This window comes from Rutilus rutilus (genome assembly GCF_951802725.1).
Source record: "Rutilus rutilus genome assembly, chromosome: 11".
Lineage (NCBI taxonomy): Eukaryota > Metazoa > Chordata > Actinopteri > Cypriniformes > Leuciscidae > Rutilus > Rutilus rutilus.
In genome coordinates this window covers 35,789,908-35,816,642 of record NC_140216.1, presented here as the reverse complement: position 1 = coordinate 35,816,642, position 26,735 = coordinate 35,789,908, and the positions used below count along the sequence as shown (strand labels likewise).

Here is a 26,735-nt window from a genome sequence, read left to right as displayed (position 1 = left end):
GCGTGTGTGTGTGTGAGTGAGTGTACGAGAGAGAGAGAGAGAGAGAGAGAGAGAGAGAGAGAGAGAGAGAGAGAGAGAGAGAGAGAGAGAGAGAAATGTGAGAAGAGATAATGTGAAAAATACCATATTTTTACCATATACTTTAATATAATACAACTGGATGTTTCTGCATCAGTTATTTATGTTATATTATATGACCTTGCTAAGACACTCGGAGCTGAAAATAACGGTTTTGAAGGACAAGGACAAAGCCAAGGCTGAAGACAGAGAGAGAGAGAGTGAGAGTGTGAGTGTGAGAGTGGGTGTGAGAGAGAGAGAGAGAGAGAGAGAGAGAGAGAGAGAGAGAGAGAGAGAGAGAGTGTGAGGAGGTGTCCTGCTGCTGGACAGATTGTATCGAGAATCAAAGACTCGCTCTGGCTCTCGTCCACTAGGGGTGTGAATCTGTTTTAAAGGGAAACAGTCACATTTTACACATTTACACTTGCACACAAACATTTACTCTGCAACATGAGGTCAAAAGGGCGAGAGAAAGTGTGTGATGGCAACACAGAAGGAAACATCTGAATCTAGTCCTGACCATCTTAGAGCTTTCACAAAGCGTTTGAGTGAATCTGTGTTAGAGTTCACTTCAGCTGAATGTTTTTCAGACAAACCAAAGCCTGAAAATCTTAATCAGCCAAAAGTTTCAAATTATTAGATTATCAGCCTTATTATACATTTTATCATTAATATCAATCACACTCCAAAAAATGCTTGTTGGGTTGATTATGCCGGGTCAAAATGCTGGGTTGTTTGGGGTTCTGTAAACACATTCTTGGGTTGCTCATGCTGGGTCAAATGAGTTGTTAGGGGGTCATTCACAAATAAACAGCTGGTTGGGTTATTTTGACCCAGCAGCTAGTCTATAAGTTTTTCCTTCTTTGCAGAACTTTCTGGATTCTTCACGTCTGACTCGAGGAGCACGCCACTTTAATATGAAATATTTACTTATATTTGTAATAAGTTGTGGTAGCAGCATGCTCATTTTAGAGTTAAAATTAATTTTTCATAAAAAAATGTTTAAAAAAAAACAACAACTATTAAACTATTAAAAAAACTCTGTATTACAGAGACAATAATTATTTTACATTTGTTTTATTTGGCAATGAGACCGGAAATACCCCTGCACATGAGTAAGAGTTAACCCAGCAAGAGGGTTAATTTCACCCTCTGGCTGGGTCAAATAAATGACCCAGAAATCTGAGTTAAATGGTAAAACCCAGCACTTGGGTCAAACCAACCCAGCGGGTGCTCTGCCCAATAGTGACCCAGCAGTGGGGTTAAGGTTTTTTTATTTTTTTAACCCGGCAGTTTTTAGAGTGCAGCATCCAGGTCAATGAGCGGTTTTATAACGGAGAGAGATAATACTGATACATCTCAAATGTCAATAATTTTTCATGTGAAATAACATTTTAATACACTATGGTTCAAAAGTTTGGGTTTCTTCCACCCATCAAGGACGCATGTATTTGATCAAAAATACATTAAAGCTCTTCAAAAGAACAAAATGATAAATGCAATTCTTTCTTTTTCCTTTTTTCCTTTATACTGGCCCCAAACTTTTGAACAATAGTATTTATTCAAATAAAATTTTAAATAAATGTCCACAAAACTGCTAAAATTACTTATTTGCTTATTTAAATGATCTCATTTGCTATAATTAAATTCACATTTAATCTGCATCATATATCAGCTTTGCTAAAAACCTCTAAAAAAATCTTCTCGATGTCTGTTATGATTGTGACCCCAGGAAAGAAACGAGGGACTGGAGACTGGGTCTGGATGAAGCAGGAAAGCGGTTGGCAAAGCCCAGATTCCCCGTCAGAACTGGAGGAATTTCCAGAACGGACCGGGTGAATCTGGCATTGTGCTGGCAGGGGGAATCTGCTTTTGTGCGCCTCTGAAAACACACACACACACACACACACAAGAAAGAAAGAGAGAGAGAGAGAGCAGCGCAGGCAGCAGATTTTTCTGGCTGTGAGATCGGAGTACACATGAACACATAAATAAGTCCTTAAAGGAATAGCTCACCCCAAAAATAAAAAAATCTCCCAAAAGCGTCTGGCTTTGAATAGACTTTGAATATAGCATATGACTCAAACGGACTACTTTCTTGTGCTTTTGAATCATTGTTGGAGCTCGACAGCATCTCTAGGAGTCGTTATGTCTGAATACGTTATATCACTGCACCCTTTTACTGTATTATGTCTTTTTTTCCTCTCTGTATGAAAGTCACTTGGGTTACCGCACTCCCGCTGGGTCCTTGGGCTCCCGTTCAGAGCTGCCTCTCTATCAAACTACCCCTCTTTCTCTCTCAATCCTTTCTTCTGCTCTATCGTCATCCTCTCGTTCCCGTTGGGGTCTCTCCCACAGATAATCAATCGTTCACAGAGTCATTCCTCCTTCCTAAAATGAGAAAAAACCCTCTTTCTCTCCCTGCTTCCTCCCGCAGTCACACACAGGAACGGCACCTGCACACACACACACACACTCATGCTGCTCCTGTTGCCTTAGCAACAGCTAGATCCAGCTTCGCTTGTGTAAACCGTTAGGCTTTGCCAGTGTAGTCTCACACACACACACACACACACACAGGCATGCCCCACACAACACCCTTATAAGGATTGCCGGTAGTCCGCAGTCAGGGTTTGATATCTTTAGAGCAATTCTGCTTTCAAACAAAGACACATTCACAAAAATAGAGCATCACTTTATCCTTAGCTTTAGAGTTTACTTTTTTAATGCAAGTTCCATATTGTGCACAATCCATCGATGCATGTTACTTAAAAAAAAGCTTGTATGTGTAACCTAATAGTGCTGTCAAACAGATTAATCTCGATTAATCGCATCTAACATAAAAGTCTGCAAATATTAGGGCTGTCAATTTAACACGTTAATTAGCCTAAATTAACTAGTTCTTGGAAAAAAATTACTTGTTAAAATTATTATTTTTTAATGACTTATTAAATTATCCTCTGGGGGTAATTTCTTAGCCCAATATGATGTGTGATTAATTTGCGATTCATTCGAAAAAATTATCACCACATCGAGTAATTAATTAGATTTAAAATTTTAACATCCCTACTAAATGTATATAGATATACATACATACATAAATACTGTACACAAACACGCGACATCAGCCAAAATGGAAAGTCTTTTTCGACTAAAATATTACAAAATCAGTACTTTCAAAGTCGATTAATCGCGAGTAATCGCATCTAACATATCACGATTAATCGTTTTGACAGCACTAATTTGTAATATTTTATGAAAACTACTGATTAATAATAACCCATAGTCAAATAGTCATTGTTTTAGACTACTTTTGTATGTAATGCAGCCTTTCTGAAATAGATAACACATAATTGAGTGCTGGTTAACATTTATGACGTATATGTTGCAGCAAAAAAGCAAATAATGACAGATTTGGGGAACAGCAGTGTTGTTAAATACTAAAAGATCATTTTTGTTAAATTAAATGAGGCTAAAATAAAACAAAGCTAAAATTTTTGATGGAAAATTTTAACAAAAATGTTGTTAAACAAAATATTGCCTTGGGATATAAACTGAAATAAGTTGAAGTTGAAGTTGTAAATTGACTAAAGCTGAAATAAAAAGATAGCTAAAAAGAAAACTATTAAAAATTACAAAAGCACATTTGTAATAAAAATTACAAAAGCGAAATGGGTCTCAAATGCAGTTTTATGAGCTTGCCCAAAACCTCAGATTGACTTAGAAAGAACAAAACGCCGCAGGGTTACACATTTAAGACCTGGGATACATTTCTGGGATTTACTTGTGGGATTTAATTAATCTGTGCAGTTCTACAAACATTGAAAAATTCAACAAGTGTGGTGTTTTTCATTCACAAGCTGCAACCACAAGAAACAAAACTGGAATATTCTGTCCATTAGTGTGACGTAGTGTTTGAACTGCAATGCGTTTAAACAGAAACACAAAAAGAGCATTACAGCGTGCTGTCAGACACCGCGGCAATGAGCATGTGGTGCACTGACTACGTGAAAACAGAGAGAAAGAGAGAGAGATGAAAACACTCTGTTCTGTCGCTATCTTAATCTGTCATGCCAAACGGAGTCGAATCGTTGTTTTGACCACAAAACTGGAAGGCCTAAACTCCTGCGTATAGGCGTATATGGGCGTATGCCCTGAAAATGTGCATGTAAATACACAATCTCTTCTAAACGTTGGACCAACATGCAGTGCTCACACAGAAATACCTCTGAAGAGAAAATAAGGCAATGTGCAGAACACACACACACTCGCACAACCTTTTCAGCCTATAGCAGGTGGGTGGCGTTGGTCCAGCATTAGTCACTTTGGTCCGACACACAGTCAGAGCTTGACAGACATTCAAAACGAAAGTCTGAATGGTGTTCAGGCACGGTGAGGGGGTGGAACGATCGGGGGGGGGATGCAAGAACGAACAATAGCCAAGAAAAATCTTGTGTGCAGTAAGAGGGAAGTAGTTAGATGAAATTTTACACCGGCTGTATTATTTACGAGAGTGAGCAGTTTGAGGGTTTGCAGGACAGCTAAAAGTGTTACAGAAGAGGACAGACGCTCAAGAGTGAGGGTCATTTTTTACTACGGTAACCATAGTTTCAACCAAAACACTGATTACTACAGTTACTGTTGCTACTGTAAAAGCCAAAAGCCAAGACAACAGAGGCTGATATCAAGTAACTTTTAGCTAAAACTAAGGGTTTCTTGTATAACAGGAACAATTCAAAGTACAATGTTAAATACATTTAGTCGTGACCATGGCAACAGATTTAGCTTGTTAAACAAAAGCAGCTATGGCCGTAAGAAAATGAAATATAACACCTTGCTTTTGTAACAGACTAGAAAATACTGTTTGACCCATAGTGTGATAAAAACAAAACGGCAACATATGATTTCCTCCATCAGCGGTGAAATATGTACTTTTAATAGAAAGTGCAAGAGTGTGCAATTGAGAATTTCTATTCCATAAGTGGGCCACATTTTTGCCACAAAACTACTTTGCTTCGATTATAATTAAAAAAGCTTCTACACTGTAAAAGTGCAACGTCTCATTAATTCGAGTGGGAACAATTTAGGCTACGTCTACATTTGAAAACGGTGTTTTTCAGTCCAAAACGCTTCCTGTCCGCACTAGCGTCCACATCCACATTGAAACATCTGAAAATGCTTAAATCACCTTACCAGATGATACAGAGAGCAGACATATAAAATAATCGTGCCAGAAGGAAAGCGTGAGAATTTTTTTCAGTAGTGATGCACCGAAATGAAAATTCTGGGCCGAAACCGAAACAGAAAATTTAGGGTGCACTTGGCCGAAAACCGAAACAGAAGCCGAAAATTGCTTCTTTTAAAAACTTATATTATATATATATATATATATATATATATATATATATATATATATATATATCAAACTTTTATTAACAGTTACATAACAAAACCTAAAATATTTTTGCCAATAAATATAAATAATAATACCAAATAATATTATTCTTCAAGATCCACAATTATCTGAATAACTGCACACAAAATCACAGAATGGCAGTGGGCCTCTATTCTGCTGCTGCATGTAAACAAGGAGGATGTCGTGATTTCAACATTGTTTACGTGATTTCAGGTGGTGTATCAAACCTGTTGTTGAAAAGTTCTTTGGCACCGCACCCCCCCTTGAGATTTTTGCAGAACAAATGTTACATATTGCAACTTTGGTGTCCTCATCTGAAACTTTAAAATACTTCCATACCGCTGACATGCTTAATCTTTGATAGGTGATTGAAACCTAAGCGCTTGCGCACGGATGGGAGGGGCGGGTGACATTTCGGTTTACGGTTTCGGCTGGGTTTTTTTTTTTTCGGCCCGAAACCGATAATGCCATTTTCGGCCGAACATTTTCAGTGGCCGAAATTTCGGCGCACCCGTATTTTTAAGCAAAATATCCCAGTACTACTCATCCAGGTTGCACTCAAAATCGCATGGTCTGAAACGCAACTGTCATGTTTTGCCACAGGACAGCAATTGCAAGTAAATAAAAAATTTTGCAGGATTTTTTGCAAGAATTTGCAGGAAACCATAGAGATCTATAGGGATACACCGATATGAAAAGTTTTTCCAATACCGATAATTTTTTTTTGAAAGCCGATAACCGATATATTGGCCAAATTTCCATAGCCTGATTACTTAAACAAAAGTCTCACCATTAAAAGCCATGTCCCAAGCACACAATTATAATGTTCTCATTATAATTGTATGAGGCCGATATGACAGACTTGCACTGCACATGTTGCACTTAACGATTTTCCTTTTTTGAAGTTATTCCAATCATATTTCAAGCAATTCAAAACCATCATGATAAACAGTGCACATCTGAAGTGTCTCAGCTGAAGGAAAAAATCCATCATTTATTAGTTTTAATATATCAGACAAATTTTCATATAGCAGCCGATATATCGTGCATCCCTAGATATCTATGGGTACAATATGCGTCACATGACTAAACATGAATCATCATTTTCAAATACCTCAAATATTTTTAAATGTATCCACTTGGGAGAGCGTTTTCAAACAGCTTGTCTCAATGAGGACGGAAGGCCAAACCGGAGAGAAAAAGATGCGTTTTCAAATGAAAACGTATTAGTGTGGACATGGCCTTAGTTTGGCACCGCTCACTAGAGTAGACAAACTCCAGCAAAGATTCTGAGCCTAAGGTGGCCGCCTCAGTTCTCCACTGTGGGCAAACAAAGAAACATGCTGTACGACTGCCAGCCAGTATGTGCTGGATCCCCCTTCACACACTTAAAAAAATACACAAAAAAAAGTAAAAAAAAGTAAAGCAAAGCTGTTAAATTTATAGCTTAATGACTGGAAAGAGTCAGTGTTTCCATGGGTGGTGGAAAAAAAGAATTATTCCTTAAAGAAATAAAGAGCAGAATTATACCTTTCCCTTCATTATACGTATAAGCCGTTTTAAAGATCTTCACTGACCACAGAATAACAGAGGTTTTGATAATACACACATGCATAGTTGTTCCATACGTCACTATAAAAAAAAACAATCTCTCACATTCATTTATTTTGTTCACTCTCTGTCACACACACACACACTTAAATTTCTCTAAGGTTTGCAGGGAGCCAAACAGACATGGCCAAACCTGTTACTGCGCATCTGTTTTAGTTACTGTTGCTAAAACGGAGGGTGATCCCAGCCGCAGGGAACAAGGAGTGCGAGTGAGAGAGAGCGAGGACAGCATGGGTTTCACAGATTCAAACTGTACAGTAAAGTGTGGAAATACTGGTTTGCTTTAATAAGCATGACACAACAGGTAAAAATCTGACGCCACAATAAAACTCCATCACAGCTCCATCACAAACTCCATCACTGCGTCTCCTTTGAGAGATCTAAACCTGTTAGCGTTTCAGTGCGTCTGAAAGCACATACTGTCTCAGAGTACGTACTACATTTGAATTTAGGCCTACTTCGCGACCGTTAAAAAAGCATGCTCTATATAGTATGAATGTGGGTATAAATCCGAACGTGGTTCCTCTGCCATGTTGTTACTATCATGTGACCTACCAGCGTCAGTTGCGTCGCTTCACTTTCATTCATAAATCCTCTCCCGTGACCTCATGTCCATCAAATGCACACTTCAGAATCTTGGGGGAAGTATTAGGTAAATCTGGGACTTTTCGCCTTCTGTTTTTCAAATACTATGAATTCGGTTTGTATACTGTTTTTCACGTGCTATATAATATGGAAGCATTTGATTTCAGATGCAGCGTTTATCTACATCGTCAGGGTCTGAACTTCATTTAATCCACATCTTCACAAAACTCAATTTATATGAATCTATAGTGTAAGATGTTTAGTTCATAAGCTCATATTTCACCCTAAATTGAATGTAATACAATAATAGAATCATCCATTACATTTAAATAAGCATAAATTAAATTCATAACATGTACAGTATACTTACAATGTATACATACAATGGATTTTTAACAATTTAGGTACTAAAAAAAAGATATTCAGAAACAGATTCATAAAGGTTTATCATTTTTCGTTCAGAACTTTTTGAATACGGTTATTGTTAATAATAACAACCATATTTTAAAAAGTCCCGTTTACACCAAGAGCGAACATATCATTTAAAAACAATGAAAAGCAAATTCACTTCATTATTATAGGTGTCACAATGCAACTTAAGCAAAGTCATTGCGCAAACCCCGGAGAACAGGAAAACCAAACACACTAAAAGACACAGGATAAGCAAAATAGCTTAGCTACCAAAAGGTTAGTGAAACAACTAGAAAAAAGGAGGAAGCAGAAGCTAGAAAAGGGAGAAAACCTTGTTCTGTCATCTGACAAATGACAGCATGAATACATAGGAATGCAATGCTTTGATTTCCATCTCACGCTTTGTTCACGTGAAAATATTCCCTTTCTTTGAGATCAGGCCTTTAAACATGACCTGAAAAACTTGAGCCGTGCTCTCGTGAAATAACAGATTGACGTGTGGTGTATATTAGTATGAATGGACAGCCTAACTATGCTGATTTTACATCAGCTGCCACTGCAGCTTTACGTTTGAAATGCTATAAAAAGAACAGAGATGCCAGAACCATTTAACTTTAGACTGAAACAACTCAAGAATATTCATGGGGTCTGTCTCTGAGATAAATCAGGCCTTACATTGAGTTCAAGACCCCTTCTTAACCCCAAGCCTGACCTCTTGACCTCTGATGTCAGAACTGAAGCCAATGTGTGCCCTTTGGGGGAAAACAACAAACGGCATTCGGACAGCCTCTCCGTCTCGTCATCTCCTCGGCTAAACAGAAGCGTAAAACCACTGTGAATTACAGGATAAATATTCATCGTACTGTGGCTCATTCAATAGGTCACATGATGAGAAATAATGTTTTGCCCTTTTGAAATAAAACAGGTCATTGTACTGTGAAAACATACAGTAACTTTCAGAACTCAAAAGTTCACAAACGTTCAAAACATCCTCAAATTTCTGACCACAGACACTTCTCATATGTATATAGCTGGGTTTACATTCACTACAGTTCAAAAGTTTCGGCAGGGGATTTTTTTTTTTAAGGAAATTAATTATTTTATTCAGCAAAGATGCACTAAACTGTTCACAAGTGACATTAAAGACATCATGTTACAAAACATTTATATTCAATATTTTATACATTTCATATTTTATATTATGTATTTCATATAAATGCTGTTCTTTTGAGCAGAACATTCATCAGAGAATCCTGAAAAAAATGTATCATAGTTGATATGGAGCAGCACCGCACGACTGTTTTCAATACTGATAATGATCAGAAATGTTTCTTGAGCAGCAAATTATCATATTACAATGATTTCTCAAGGATCATATGACACTGAAGACTGGAGTTATGATGCTGACAGGAATAAATTACATTTTAAAATATATTCACAATTTAAAATTTTAATAATATTTCACAATATTACTGTTTTTACTGTTCTTTTGATTAGAGACTTTTCAAAAACATTTTAAAAAAAAGTCTTAATGACCCCGACCTTTTGAACAGTAGTGTATTTTAATTTTTGATTTTGGGATATGGCATAAAAATGTGATTAAAATCTCCAAAAATTCACATAAAAAAAAAAAACGCTTTGAACGCTTGACATGAATAAAAAATTTTATTTAGTAAGACGACATGCATAAACCCCGACTTAATCACATTTACTGAATACATTTCTAAATGTATGTTAAAAAAAAGTCACATGACAAAATTTTCTCAGAGAAGAAAACAATGTGAAAATCCCTATTCCTATTCCTATTTCGCACAAAGATTGAATGGAATGGAAAAGCTACTTTATTTGCATTATCCAACAAATAATACATAAATAATAAATTATCATCACAATGTCATGTCGCCAACCATACAGTTGTAATGAACCTGGTGGTAAACCAGGAAATCGTACACGAGTGAATAAGCACCGCTAATCATTTCACATGTGAAGATCAACAAAAACAGCATAGGAGGGGAAAATGCTTTTGCCCATGCAAGAGCCCATCTGAAATGTCAAACCCAAAACCGTACACTGCATGTCTACAGATATATACTCCTACAGTGTTCGGTTGACGTCAAACTTGGCTCAACCATACAAGAGGACATTGAATCAAACTCCTCCGTCTCATAAACCGACACCGCTACTATGAGTGTCTCTCCTCCGCGTTATTCCCAAAAGAGGTTAGTCTCTTCCTGCGCCAACGGACTGAATAGAGACAGAAACAGTGGCATCTGCCACAAAAAAAATAACAATTTAAAGTGACAACTCTGAATCTATGGACCCATCCATCACTGCAGTGAGAAGCCCAACGCGCTTGACACCTGAGATCATCAGCAGCGGCCCGTGTTTACACACCCCGCACACGTTCGGGCCCTCGGGAGGTCAGCGAACAAACCCGCGAGTCGATCATTAACAGGTTTGCCAGGTCATGCAGTCAAGATGGGCATTCTGGGTAAAACATTTACCCCTGCAGCTTCAAAAGGGACGTTCCAGATTACAGCGCCTCTCGCATGATTACTGTGCGGGTGCTGCGCTAAATAGGGCTTTTCCATTTCAGTGTTCTGCGGTCATCTCCCACGAACACGTCTGCAAGCCGCACCACCTGTGTGTGGGCGAAGTGTGTTTGCCCCAGAGCAGGTTAATTCAATGCCTCAGACAGAGAAAGTGTTTTAATGGCGCTTAAGAAACGAAAAGCAGAGGAAGACCCACAGGAGAAACTTCGCCGCAATTTCACCGCCTACGGTCACTGTGCCGACACCATTATGAAATGATGTTACTGGGACACTTAGGTGCAACGCGGTCCGACATTCAACATAATTCCTCATAACAGATTATGAATTACTCATGATAAATTATGAGTAATAAATTACTCATTTACATTTATTAGGAATCCCAAACAAAATCATTTGCACACATACAAAAGGAGGACTTTTATTTTTAAATAATTATAATAAGTCCTCTTTGTGTGTGTGCAAATCATTTTGTTGGGATTGCCTAGGGAAAAAACAAAACTGTGGTTACAAAAACAATGCAAATTAGTCATGTCCTGTTATGTGACTGTTTCCACAACAATATTAGGTTACATGTTATTTTAAGGTGGCATGGTACTTACAGATAAGTACTGAGTAATATGAATTATCTGCAAGTACTCCCTATAGAGCTACGGTTATGGGTTTGGTTTATGGTTAGTTACTTGTAATTATGTATAATTTAGTGTTATTACTATAGTAATAAGTACATCACCTCATATTAAAGTTACCAAATATTGAGCAAACATAAAAAATTAAGCCAATTAAAAATATTTATTTCAACAATGATAATCAGAAATGTTTCTTGAGCAGCAAATCAGCATGATTTCTGAAGGATCATGTGACACTGAGGACTGGAGGAATGATGCTGAAAATTCAGCTTTGATCACAGGAATCAATTACGTTTTAAAATTATTAAGTTGTTTTCAATTGTAATACTATTTCACAATTTTTACTGTATTTTTCACTCCAAATTCTTTTTTGTACAGTAAATATATGTGAAGCACCCCTCTACAGCTAAATTAACAATACACTGACTTTGAAATTTCATGACTTTAAGACTTTCCACCTCAAATCCATTCCCCAGCCCAACACCTCATGCTCTATTCACAGTGCATTTACTAGTGGAAAACTCACTAATGTACGGATTTTCTTCCACTATATTTATGAAAGCACTCGTAAAAAATGCTACAACTCAAAAAGGCTGCCTTTAACCTTTTTATAGGTTTTCAAGAAATCACTCACCCCAAAATAAAAATTCTGTCATCGTTTACTTTCATTTCAAACCTGTATGTTGTATGAGGAACACAAAAGAGAAATTATCTTCACATAGCTTTTCACTCTACAACAACAGTTCATAGCGACTACATACGATAAGCTTCGAATAAAATGCAAAAATCACCATAAAAGCATTTAAAATGACTAGTAAGTCTTCTACAGGATAGCATCAAGTTAAGTTATTATACACTAATAGTGAGTCAAAAGTTGGACTTGGTCATTTAAAAAGACCCGTGTGAAGTTTTGTTCCACTGCAGAATGAAAGGCATGTGGGTTTGAAACGAGTGTGAGGGTGAGTAAACAAATTGGTTAATTATTCCTTTAACTAGTAGATATTAAAACAGTGCAATGTCCAAAGGTTCAAATTCAAAATGGCAACAAAATACATACGTGACTGTTGTGCTCGTGAGCCGATTAGCATCTAGTATGAACATCATAACTTAGGACCTGTTCCCGAATGGTTTAAACAGTGTAGGTGAGCACGACGTAATGTGAGCGGTAGCACCAGCGTGTGTGTGTGTGTTTGGAGACCAGCTGTTTCAGAAGAGTAAACACAGAGAGCGAGAGGTGGAAGAGGTTCCTTACTTCCTGCCCGTTTACCCACAAACTGCGTCACTGAAGCATTCCTGCTCCGCTCTAAAGTCATGAGACACACACGCACAAAGCAACATGCAGGCTGAGTCTGCACCTAGCAATGATTTCAACACGCTAGAAACACGGCGACCTCAGGAACAATGAAAGCTTTATGATTTGAATCTTTGACCATCTGACTCCATTATGACTTGCTTTGAAAGGGTGTGTTCTGATAGACAGAGGTCACCTCAGTATCCATGACATCAATAACACAGTCACCCAACACAAAGGAGGGAATCCTCTAGTTCCATGTTCTGGTACTTTTCTTTCTCTTTCATGCTATTTGTTCTTTCAAAACATTGCTGTACAGCCATTTTCATTCGCACAGCCAAATGCCACACTATGCAAGACTTTCATTTTATTAAATTTTTATTGCATCTCAAGATTCTAATAAAAAATAGAAAAAGTCTACATCTTAAATGACAAGGAACCTTGTATTAAAACATGAAACGGCATGAATTGTTTGAGTGGGTGGATTTAAAGGTGGGGGCGTCCTTGTTAAAAAGGAAATGTCTTGGATTCCACAGAAACGCCATGCATGGAAGCGCGATTCTGGCGTGTACCGACATGCTTGCTTCGTTTCCTTGGCGCGATCACAGAAATATTTAAAGCGACTTTGGATTTGAAAAATAAGTAAATAAAACTAATTTGTTCTGGAGAAGATCAAAGACTTAAAGTTCATAAAGTTATTGATTGTCTCCCGAACTGCTTAGTACCTTTTTATTAACACACTGTAAAAAAATAAAAATAAAAATGCCACTCACTATAACAAATTAAATGATCAATAAGTCATGACAACATATGTTTTCATGCAATTATGTTTTCAATTACATTGCTTTAACTCACAAAAATAACTTTGCGAGTAAAAATTATGAGATACAGTATGAAAAAAGTAAAAAAAAAAGTAAAATGACATTCCCTGAATCCCTGCGTTGCGTGACACATCTGAAATTATTATACTTAATATAAATAATTTAGTGTCTTCTCATTTATGTTATCAGTAATTACAGTGTTTTATGTCACATGTTCTGTTATTTAGATAATGTTTATTGCATTAGTTTCATGTGCATTATCCCGATGGTGTTTTGTCTTTGTGTATTTTTAAAGGGTTAGTTCACCCAAAAATGAAAATTCTGTCAGTAATTACTCACCCTCATGTTGTTCCAACCCCGTAAGACCTTCGTTCATCTTCGGAACACAAATTAAGATATTTTTGATTAAATAGAGTTGTCTAACTCCTCCACAGGCTTCTAAGGAACCGAAACTTGCTGGCCCAGAAAATGTATTAAAGACATCGTTAATATAGTCCAAGTGACTCCAGTGGCTCAATCTTAAGTTTATAAAGCGACGAGAATACTTTTTGTGCGCAAAAACAAACAAAAATAACGACTTTATTCCACTTTTCATTTCCTTCTCTCTGGGCCTCGGGTCTTTTTACATAGTGTTTAAGCGTAGCGCGTCTGTGTTGTACGTCACCACGTAGGCTCACTATTGGCCGACGCTGGTCATGTGTGTGATACGTGGTGACGTGCACAGACGCGCTACGCTTAAACACTACGCGAAAAGACCCGAGGCCCAGAGAGAAGGAAATGAAAAGTGGAATAAAGTCGTTATTTTTGTTTGTTTTTGCGCACAAAAAGTATTCTCGTCGCTTTATAAACTTAAGATTGAACCACTGGAGTCACTTGGACTATATTAACGATGTCTTTAATACATTTTCTGGGCCAGCAAGTTTCGGTTCCTTAGAAGCCTATGGAGGAGTTAGACAACTCTAAGATTTAATCAAAAATATCTTAATTTGTGTTCCGAAGATGAACGAAGGTCTTACGGGGTTGGAACAACATGAGGGTGAGTAATTACTGACAGAATTTTCATTTTTGGGGTGAACTAACCCTTTAAAAGACCAAAGTGTTATTAATATAATGTAGAGCTTTAATGTTGCGATGTAATTAAAACCATAGTAAAAAATTATAAATAATAATAATAATAAACCTGGCAAGCTGTGGTTGCCAGAATAATTCTCTAAAAAAATACAGTAAAAATGTCAAACAAAAAAAATGTAAACCGGTAAATCTAACAACGCACACTGCTACTAAAATCTATTCTGTACCTTTAACATATACTGACAACCACCGTAATACAAACTGTATAATTGTATAGTCATTCACACAAACACAAAACACCTTCCTGGTAACACAAATGACACTTAAATAATGCAATAAACATTCATTAAACAACAAAGATGTAACATAAAACCCAAATGTGCATAACTGATAAAACATTAAGAAACAATTATTTAAACGAAATCTTTCAAATGTGAAGTGACACAGAGAATTCTGGGAATGTCAGTTTACAGTTTTCCACAGTAATTTATCATTTAATTTGCCATTTTTACTTCTAAAATTATATGAAATGTCCGATTAGATCTTTTACAGTTTTTCCCTGTTAACCTATTAACAATGTTCAGGTTTTTTCTCTCTCAATATTTTACATTTAAAATTACACTCGTTTTTTGCAGTGTATACTTTTAAAACTAAACCCCTAAACAGAAATAATCATTATGGCCATTTCTTTTTTTCATTTTTTGTTCCACTTTTCACTTAATAATACCAATATTGGGAAAAGTCACAGGCGTCTCTAGAGGATGCTGTTCTGTAATCAAACTAAATTATTCATAATGTTTGGCCAAGCTCAAAGCAATGATTATCCAAACACTCCAAAATCTGGGTTGCTACATGCTCAACTATGGCGAGTACGTTTTTAATTCTATGAAAATAACTTGAGAGATGAATTATAACATAAAATACCGCTAGCTGTAATCAAACAGACACCGTCTACATTCTAGCGTACTCTTAAACATCAATTTAGCAACTTCAATGCCTTCCTCTTCCAGGAAAACAGACCAAAAATATCAATAAATATTGATTCCACACAAATCATTTACAGAATAAGAGAATACCCCTCCCTCTGATACCACCAACTATCCACGACAGGAAGTTCATCAACACGGAATAAGGAAACTGATTTTACGGTGTCGTCAAATTAGAATTACTAGAAAAACCTTTGAAAGACACGTCGAATTGAAACCACCAGTATACACTTTTGACGGCTGACTAATTTGTAGAAAATAAATGTGTTAATGCTCTCATTTGACACAACTGTCCAAGCCACGTAAATTAATGTACTAGTTTGACTGGGAAGTGAACCCTACGCTTTTGCATTAACTATGCAAACATTTCCATTTACGAACTTCACAGACGTTTTAAAAGAGACACTTTGCGACCGCATCGAAACCTGTGAAAGGGGACGACCCGATAAACAAACAGAAGTCTGGTCAAACGGAAGCGAACACTTACCTTTCAGGTTTTTGGGGTTGTTCTGCTTCGTACGTGGCATTTTGGGTGGTTTTCCGCAGGCTCAGTGAAACATCGTATGGAAAGATGCTGGATGGAATGCGGGCGATCACAGGGAGGAAAGACAATCTCCTACTCCGCACAGGAAAGACACCCTCTGCACATCTGGGACGGATGAGAGACAAATAAACTCAAGCAAATGCAAAACAGGCCACAAACACACATTCTTGCTTCTGGAAACGACTCAACCGTGGCGTCCCCCGTCTCTGCTGTGACAGATCACTTGTGTGATTTTTTTTTTTTAGATGGACTGACACAGATCATATGGTGATCTGGTGCAGGAATCAGATTTCTGATCTAAATGATCTGTTGCCGTCGATGCATTGACTGACTGCGCTTCTGCACACACCTCTGACATCAAACTGAGAAATCACACTGTCATCTTGCAAAGACTGCAGGGAATTTCAAAAATGAGGTTGGGGTCAAAATTAGATATATTTCTAAATATTTACAAAGTTCAATACTGTCACTTTTTTTTTTTTAAATTACTTCATAGTGTGTTTATGGAAGCTTGTTTCCGCCAATGAATAATAAATAAATAATAATAATTGCGACTTTTTATCTCACAATTCTGACTTTTTTTCTCACAATTGCGATATATCAAGTCAGAATTGTGAGAAATAAAGTCGCAATTCTGAGAAATAAAGTCGCAATTGCGAGATATAAAGTCAGAATTGCGTGTTATAAAGTCGCAATTCTGGGAAATAAAGTCGCAATTGCGAGATATAAAGTCGCAATTGCGAGATATAAAGTCGCAATTGCGAGATATAAAGTCGCAATTCTGAGAAATAAAGTCGCAATTGCGTGATATAAAGTTGCAATTCTGAGAAATAAAGTCGCAATTGCGAGATATAAAGTCGCAATTCTGAGAAATAAAGTCGCAATTGGGAGAAATAAAGTCGCAATTCTGAGAAATAAAGTCGCAATTCTGAGAAATAAAGTCGCAATTCTGAGAAATAAAGTCGCAATTGCGTGATATAAAGTTGCAATTCTGAGAAATAAAGTCGCAATTGCGAGATATAAAGTCGCAATTCTGAGAAATAAAGTCGCAATTGGGAGATATAAACTCAGAATTGCGAGATATAAACTCGCAATTGCGTGTTATAAAGTCAGAATTGCGTGATATAAAGTCACAATTGCGAGAAAAAAAGTCATAATTCGGACTTTATAACACGCAATTCTGACTTTATATCTCGCAATTCTGACTTTATAACACGCAATTGCGACTTTATTTCACGCAATTCTGACTTTATATCTCGCAATTCTGATAAATAAAGTCAGAATTGCGAGATGTAAACTCGCAATTGTGAGATAAAAAGTCGCAATTATCTTTTAAAATGTTTTATTTTGTGGCAGAAACAAGCTTCCATAATTCTGACTTTATAACACGCAATTGCGACTTCATATCATGCAATTCTAACTTTATATCTCCCAATTCTGACTTTATAACACGCAATTGCGACTTTATTTCACGCAATTGCGACTTTATTTCAAGCAATTCTGACTTTATAACACGCAATTTGCGACTTTATTTCACGCAATTCTGACTTTTATATCTAAAAATTCTGAGAAATAAAGTCAGAATTGCGAGATGTAAACTCACAATTGCGAGATAAAAAGTCGCAATTATCTCTTAAATGTTTTATTCTGTGGCGGAAACAAGCTTCCATATGTGTTAGATACAATATGGCATCTAAAAAATTATTTTATATATTTATGTAGAAACCAAAAAAAATCACAGTTGGAATGAATTGGGATTTAAAAGGCATACATTTAATTCTGAATAATGCACAACCCTGGTTAGTAAAGGTTAATTCAACATAAATTCAAAACATCCCTCTAATGCTTTCTTTATGGCGTCGGGGTGAACGGCTCTAATACAAATCATAAATGCAATGAAAGTAGACCAGAAGAGATTGACTTGTGTTAACTGATACATTTTTAATGGCACATCTTTACTGAAATCTAAAGCTTAAGTTGGCAGATATAATGCTAATATACAATAGAATTTAGGCTGATGATAGCAAATCAAAATTCGTTTAAAATTCATACAGTTTACACTCTATCCATGCAGATAATTAGCCAATTAATCAGCCAGGTTGATATATATCCTCTCGCACTAATGTTGACTTGTTGTCCATGATAAATATCACCAGACTTCAAAACATTTTAAAACTGCGGCTCTCAAAATGGCAAATGCATTTCTTGGCTCTGCAGGACTAGATGCATTCCCTCCCCACATTCTACACAAGACGCTCTTTGTTTCAACGTTTAGGAGGTTTTTGTTTCTATATGTTTCTCAGTTCCATCTGACATGCCTCGCCCTTGCATCCCGCCAGCATCCAGTCACAGCGAGTGCCAGATTCCACACGAATGTTCCGTCTCAACACATTACATAACGCTTACTACGAGTGTGTATGATTTCCCACCGAGTGCAGCTCGACGGCAATGACATCACCTCCCTGAGGATTTGAGCATACACACTTACACACAAAGCGCATGCACCAGGTTTCACACACACACTCCTAGAATAGTGTTTTTCACTAGTGGCCCAGTAAGCCCCCCTGCACAGCACATTTTGGATTATTTGACGCATCCATTTCGAGACATGCCGCCTCTAATAGTTAGGTGCTTTTGATTAAAGGAACAGTTTTTTCCCAAGGACTGTCCTAGGATGATCTGAAAATGTTGATAAATAATGTGTATCTATAAATTACATTTTTAAAATCAACACATAATATTTTAATATATATATATATATATATATTTTTTTTTTTTATGTACATCTGATGATATATTTTGAAAGTAAAAATATTCCATGTAGTTTCTCAATTATAAGAAGAGTAAAATAATCTGTAAAATCCTGTATATGTATATTACACTGCAGTCATGACCGTTTTTCAAAAGTATTTAATCTCAACTAGCCAATAGCAGAACTGGAATAATATATTGTTATTAGTGCAGAATTTAATTATGTTATTTCAGAATTTGAATGTTACAATGTTACTGCAGAATTTGAATATGACATTTTTTGCAGAATCGGAATGTTAAAATGTTACTGTGGAATTTGAATATTACATTATTTCATCATTTGAATGTTACTGCAGAATTTGAATGTTACATTGTTTCAGAATTAGAATGTTACTGTATCATTTGAAAATGACATTGTAGCATTCACATTCTGAAATAATGTTACTGCAGAATTTGAATATTATGTTGTTTCAAAACTTGAATGTTACAATGTTACTGCAGAATGATACTGCCGAATTTGAATACGACATAATTGCAGAACTGGAACGTTACAATGTTACTCCTGAGGTGCCTTTTCTTTTCTTTTTTTCTTTCTTTCTTTGTTTTCTTGGTTCAACTCATAATAAATAGGACTGGCAATGCCAAGGTCAGGGGTTTGATTTCCATGGAACACACATACTAATAAAATGCATGCCTTGCCATGCATCTGTCAAATACATAAATGCAAAATGTTAAAAGAATCTGTCAATCAAGCCATTAGGAAACACTCTGAAATCAGCCTAATGGTGCCAACAGAACCTGCTGCAGATGATGGGACATACAGTGTAGCCTACTTGGCATGCATGCACTGGCAAAAAAAAGGAAATGGCACTAAACAGGGGTTGCTCCTGTAAGACAGACCATGCCAGTGCCAATCTGACATGCTTACAGCCTATAAGACCCGCATGCGATGAGTCACCATGTGTCCAAACCTAACGGATACAAAACCATAACCTTCTCCAAGGAAAAGCCACTGCGCAAACATGCCACAGTTCAGCGCCAAATCCAGGTGCGTACAGGATGAATGGCGCATTACTGCCTTTAAGAAACACATGAAGAGGGCGGAGCCGGGGAAAACCCCTCTGCAACAGGACATGAACGAGAAACACTTCCCTAATTCGGCAACAAAATGCCCTTTAAAGCAGCCGAGGACGTGCAAAGCGCATCCGAAACGCGGTCGTTTGCATCCCATGGTCGAGGAAAGGTGTTTTGGCGCTTACCTGCCGTCGCGGTCGGTGCTTCGGCGACTCTCTCCAACAGCGTTGCGGGCTTGATAAACATTTACACCCCGTGTATTAGGATTCTGGAGACGTGCGCTCTCGGCGAGATACAAAACACGGGCCGGCTCAGTACAGAGCGACCTACACCAGTCAAAATCAGCATAAAACTCACACAAACATGCTCACAAGTTTAAACAACCCATCAAATCTTTTGAAAACACTGTGTCCCAAAACAACAGCACTTGGAGATGCGTTTACGCACCGCATGCGTTTGCAGCGCACTGGACCATGCGTCCAAACGCTTATTAAGACGCGTGTATTTCTTAACTTTTGGTACTTACAGGTGCAGTCTGAACTGTTGTCAAGGGTTTCAACGGTCAGAGGTCTGTTTTTTTCCTGTCTCTCGTTCTATCTTCTCTCACTTTCTATTGCAGGAAACCGACAGGCCCACTGACGTCAACGGGGGTCCCGTCTCCGCCTCCCAAGCCAAGCAAACGCGCTCAGGGAGTGTCCCGACGGCCGATGGACCAGTTGAATAAAACGTGCCAAGCTCTATCCGAGTGACTATTATTGTCAACCTTCCTTATAAAGTTCACGTTTACATGAAATTAATGCGCCTTTACCGAGCAGCACTTGCAAAAAAACTCATTTTGAGCGTCATTTCCAAAGTGTTGTTTCTCGCGAAACCCCTCAGACCGGGCCCTTGTGCGCATAGTTCAGGACTGACGGTGTTCCCGGAGGTTCCTTGTTTGTTAGGTCACGTTGTGCCCCTCAACCAGCGCTGGGCTTTCCCGCACATATCCAGGCAAACAATGGAGAATGCCGCACAGAGTGTGTTTGCGATGTAATGATGATACGCAAACTCATATCTGAAATGTAAACGCTTGAAATGTAATGTTTCACAGTCATGCAAAACTGAAAGCACCGAATATGCTCGTTTTAGTACTGATGTTTCTAAGGGAAAAACGTGCACTTATGTCACTGTCAGCGTTAAGTTGTTTGATATTGCATTTAAAATGAGTAATATTGAAGATATCCACGCTTCTATAGGTATTCCATTATTCCCTTAACAGATCGTTGAGGTTTGTTGCAGTACATTCGAAGGAGGAAGGAGGAGCTTAGGAGGAAATCAAGTTCATTTTGTGTTGAAACAGAGAATCAGTGCAAGTGAATAAAAGCCGTTTTAGTGCACTATTAGATTGTTAATTGTTTTTTTGTTTGTTTGTTTTTTACACAATTTATTACAGTGTAGTGAATTTAAAAAAAAAAATACACCAATAATACATTAAAATGTCCAAGGTGATGAAAATAAAGTTCATAAAGTTTAAGGTTTAAGTTTATATATATATATATTTGATACATGATATGTATATTCTAATTCAAAATTATTATAATTATTTTTATAATTATCATAATGATGATTCAAATCAGTTCATGCTTTACAGAAAATGGCAAGCATTAAAATGATTGCTAATGGCCTATAGTGGAGATATAAGAATGGCATTTCTATGAAAAATTGTATTTCAAAATGAAGAACTGAAAAAGAAGACCCAAAAGAAAGAATAAATAAATGGTTAGTCATCTATAATTTCAGTTCAATCTGTCACATGTCAAACCAACTAATCAATACCTTTCCAAAATAGCAGCATTAAAACCAGCCTTTATCGCAGGAATTGTGCTAAAAAACTAAAACTAATCTATTAATTGATGTTTTGGTTGTTCTCACAATAACTGATGGCATTATTTTCTTTAAATATATAAGCGATTGCCTTGGTTGCAAAAAGCGATGCACTGAATGTTGACCTCAAGCTTCAGATGTGTGTGCAGGACCAAAGGACACCACGTATCCGCCAAAATCGTGCCAAGCCTCCCTGAGACATCACCACCAGATAACACAAATAATTCTGCTCGGCTATTTTTAACCCACATTCAAAGCGTCTCGCAATACGTCCATGGGTGTTTGTGTTCACAAATGACACATCACTTAATGAGAAAGGTCAACCCTCAGAATTTAAATAGCACTTTTAATGAAGGTGGAAGAGGTGACTATCTGTTCTGTCCTTCCTCCAGCAACAAGCCCACTGGGACGCATACATATGTGTGCTGGTGACGAAGAATAGGGGGCGAACAGCATCACGCTGGATATATATATATATGCGTTCTCCCCCTCTCTGCCTCTCTCTTTCTCCCTATCTCACACTCTATATTCTATATTTAAATTACCAAAACAAGCACACACAAACAGTGGGATCATTGGCACACTGAAAATCTGAGATTTCTTTCATCTTTGGATAAACAGAAAGTTTTGGGAGTTTCCAAAATGTAAAGAAAAAGACTACTATCACTAATCAAATTAGTAACACTGATCATGTGACTCCAGATTTTCCAGCTTTCACTGAAGCACAAGATGCTCTTGGGACATCTCAAATCATGCTGGAGATCATGATCATCAGGTTTTGTGGTGACACTTTACAAAAAGGTCTCAATGGTTAACGTCAGTTAATGCATCAACTAACAATGAGCAATTATGTTTGTTACAGTAGGCCTATTTATCTTTAGGCCAGTTCATAGTTCATGTTAAAGTCAGCATGAAACAGACGTTGCAATAGTCTTTTCGTCCTTTTGTGACGTATTCGAGTGGAACGGCTTCTTGAGCAAGAACAAATGTAGGGCGGAGAAGAGCTGCAAGAGGGAGGGGCTTTAATTATAAATTACAAGGGCACATGAATTTACACAAATAATGATGTGCACGGATCATTTATAATAAATACTGCATATTCCATTAAAAAAAGAATGGTCAATTTTGATTTCATATTGATTTCACTCAAGTCCATTAAATAATATTAACAAACACATAATGTAAATGTTGAATTTAACATTAAGTAAAATTAGTAAATGCTTTAGAAGTATTTTTAATTGTTAGTTCATGTGGGAGAAAGCTGTGACGGTTCTCGGGGCCCACAACAACAACCTGCAACGGGGCCCCGGACACATTAGGAAAATTAGTTGCACTTTCTGGTGTCAGACTTTTGGATCCCCCCCCCCCCCCCCCAGACTGTTGTCGCAGAGCACATGCGCGTCACACTGGAGGTCCCTGTGCTGAGCACCCGATGGGTTTGAGGGGGTGATGATGTTCCATTCAGAGAAGCCTCTGTGACAGCCAGCCGCCCGCACACGCTCCACATTCTGACTCACTCGCCTTCAAACGCCACACGCTACAAAATGGCACGCTGCATTTCATGCCTCTGCTGTTCCTCTCAAATAAGTTTGCTTGAAAATCTTTACAAACTTTTGTCAAATTGTTTGAGCGATATTAGTTAACGAAGCTGGTTAGAATTTGTTTTTGAGTTGTTGTTTTTTGGTCAACAGCTTTGCATGAATCTCTAAAGAAAACTTAAAATCAAATTAGGACCTATTTACGTACTTTTTTGTGAATGATTCATCAGTGCACGATACTGATGCATAAAAATACTGACTCCTTTCAATTCACATTTATTTCTATAGCTCTTTTTCCAAAACAGATCGCTTCAAAGCAGCTTTCCAGAAAATGATGATGGCCTATATACAGTGGAGATATCTATAAACATATTAGTATGACTCACTCGCTTTGAACCACCATGAATTACAAAAATGGCATCCTACATTTTATGCCTCTGCTGTTTCTCCCAAATAAGTTAGCTTGAAAATGTTTACAAACTTTTGTTAAAGTCACCATGAAATCAAAATTGACAATTGAGAATATTATTTATCATAAATGATTTATCTGTTATCAGAATCACTTCCCCTCCGTCTTGCAGCGATATCTCTTCTCTTCTCTGATGACGAGGGCGGGGCAACCTGTCACTCACATGAGATCCACCAATAGCAAACCACAACCATTCAACCTTCCAATCAAATCCAAATAGACAAAATCAAGCCCCGCCCCAAATTCGTTCTAGTTTGTGAAGCCGCTTCACTCGGATATAAATCACAAAAAAACGATTTCAACTTCCTTTTAATGCAAATTAAAATGCAAATTCCTTTCAAATTAGACCCTATTTGCTCACTTTTTTTATTTCATTTTTAATACACACTCCTGATTCATTAGTGCACATTCCTCCAGAGAAAACCTATTGTGTCTTTAAAGACTTGCATCACTTCAGGCCACGCTAAACTATTAGTCAATATAGCAAATGATCTATTTAATCACTGCTTTTCTATCTTCGTTCTTGTTGGGTATCTTGTTTTCAGAAATGATCTAAACATAAACCTGAATATACTGAATGATTATGTATTAAAAATGGTTATTTTGAACATTGTTGCTGTTGCCATTTCATAAAAACACGCTAAAACTCTGTGTGCTACATTAATGATGGTAAAATCACTGTAATACACAACAGCTTGTCATATCAACATATCTGTAATTGCCTGTAATTCTAGCTGGAGTTTGTCAACATTCACTGAATGAGGCGTGTAGCATCATCCCCTGAGCGGTGCGAGAGACGTGTGCGCCGCTGGTTTCGTGACATGCAGTCTGATCCTAAGTGCATTCTGGAGTCTGTACAGACGTCCTCTGGGAGCAATCGTGTTTCAGCCGCACCACATCAAAAATAATAAGCTATTTGCATATACCCTAGCTAGCACTTCATCCAGCGCGGATAGAAATCAGTGTCATCTAACGCGCCGCTGAAGCCTTCGAATGCTCACCGAACATAATAATAGTGTGTCAGCTTTGGATCTCCTGTACATTCACTATCTCTGATTAGAGGCTATTTAAAGATAAACAAATTAGCCGTTAGCATGTGGAAGCTAGCAGGGCTACATTTTGTAACACTGCTGTGCATCCAATGTGTAGTCCATGTTAAAACCTCTATTAACTACAAGGAGAAGGGAAAGGCTATTTACATTTGATTTTCAATTGACAAATCACTTAAAAATATATATATTACAACACGCGTGCAAGACTCCTTTTTTATATTAAACAACTTAATTTGAAGTTCCTGTACTCTGGAAAGAAACCTAACTATGAAATGGAGCATGTTAGCACTTATTAGCTGTCTATCTATCTATCTATCTATCTATCTATCTATCTATCTATCTATCTATGCTATTTACATACTTTAGATATCATGTAGCCACTCACTTTGCATAAGCTCCACACAACAAAGCATGTTTCCATCCAAAGTTGCAAATTTAACTTTTATATCACATAAAACATTTGGAAATAAAGCAGCGTTTCCATGTGCTCAAGAGAACACAAATCGTCACTTCCAGGGAAATTGGCGCAAAATATCTGTCATAAAGATGGATGTTGCTGCAATCGAGGAAACCACTGTGGCTCTGTTTCTGGGGTTATCTTGTACCATATTAAACAGGAAACAAAGAAGATATTTTAAAGAATGTTGATAACCAAACAGTTTCAGTTCCCATTGACTTTTTTGACATTATATATTTAAGTCAATGGGAACCAAAACTGTTTGGATACCAACCTTCTTCATAATATCTTCTGCAGAATAAAGAAATGCAAATTTCCCATGCCCCAATTTGGGTGGGTTTGTTTAATATAGGCCTAATAGTTCTCACACAATACCAGTAAACAGAAGCAAGTCTCCTCTCAGCTCCAGCCGCTGGAACTTCCACATTAGAAGCAAAGGGAGATTGGAGCTATTAATAACTTGGAGGGAGTTCAGAGCAGGACGACATGTGCCTGTCTCACTGTTACGAACAATGAGCCGCTTGTAGACCGCAAGACCTGAGTCCCTCTTCCTCAAATCACATGCACTTGTGTTTGCTATCTATCTATCTATCTATCTATCTATCTATCTATCTATCTATCTATCTATCTGTCTGTCTGTCTGTCTGTCTGTCTGTCTGTCTATCCATCTATCAATCGTTTTAACGGTCTAACGATCTATCATCCTTTCACTAGACTTTTTAACTTTATTTTTCATGTTCTTGCTGTTCTTGCTCTTTTGCTTTTTGCATTTATTTTCTTTTGATATGTTCATACTTTCTTTCAAATCTCCCTTTTGTTATCTTTCTTTCTTTCTGTCTTTCCTTTTGCTCTTTTCACATTCTTTTTAAACTTTTTTCACTTTTTATTCTTTCTTGCACATTTTCCTTCAATCACTCTCACATTTTTTCGTTCACTCCTGCTTTCTCACATTCTTTCCTTCTTAAATTGGCAAAAACAATCTATTTAGAAAGTAGCAAGAAATAGCTGCAAAGGATCCTCTGGCAAAAAAAAAAAAAAAACGGTCGGAAAAACAATGTGTGGTTTATCCCGATCAAATCAGGATCATGCCATAACTCAATTTGACTATCGACATCATGTATCATTCTGTTATCAGCACTGAAACCATGTCTGTTTTCATATGCAAACTATTTTTAAAACCGTGATGGTCAGTCAGCCCAGATAACTCAATCTGCAGTCAAGTGTTTTACCGTCCGATGGGCTCTGCAGAGCGGCTTTATGTAATGTGGATATGATGTTATGTGCTGTAATGTTTTTAAGTGGTGGAGGGCGGGGGAAGCCCATCCTCTCATCACTGCACTGACTTCTTTGTTTACACACCACCATATGATGTTACATAACCGAGGCTGTTGCCACGGCAACTGCCTGACTCCCACGCCCCGCCCCTCCTTCTTCGTCCCTCCACCCCACGCCACGTTCAAACAAAAGGGCTGACACTCAGTTGCCCCGCATCTAAGAGAGTTTGGCCAATGTAAAGCTCTGGATATTGGTCATCCATAGTTCTGGAATGTGTTTTTCTTA

The 26,735-nt window shown here is 37.5% G+C and overlaps 1 protein-coding gene across 2 annotated transcripts in view; it reads right to left on the bottom strand.

The window, feature by feature from the left end:
- The window catches only part of hivep1 (HIVEP zinc finger 1), a gene marked incomplete at its 5' end in the record, with an annotated part of 62,252 nt that extends 41,783 nt beyond the window's left edge, over positions 1 to 20,469 (bottom strand). Inside the window, 3 exons of one of the 2 annotated variants that reach the window (XM_084424760.1) lie at positions 15,915 to 16,076; positions 19,982 to 20,122; positions 20,323 to 20,439. In XM_084424760.1, the coding sequence (XP_084280886.1) occupies positions 15,915 to 15,954 (40 nt within the window). Of the gene's footprint in view, positions 1 to 15,914; positions 16,077 to 19,981; positions 20,123 to 20,322 lie in introns of both variants that reach the window. The other variant, XM_084424759.1, reaches the window with a different exon arrangement.
- Positions 20,470 to 26,735: the final 6,266 nt, after the last annotated feature.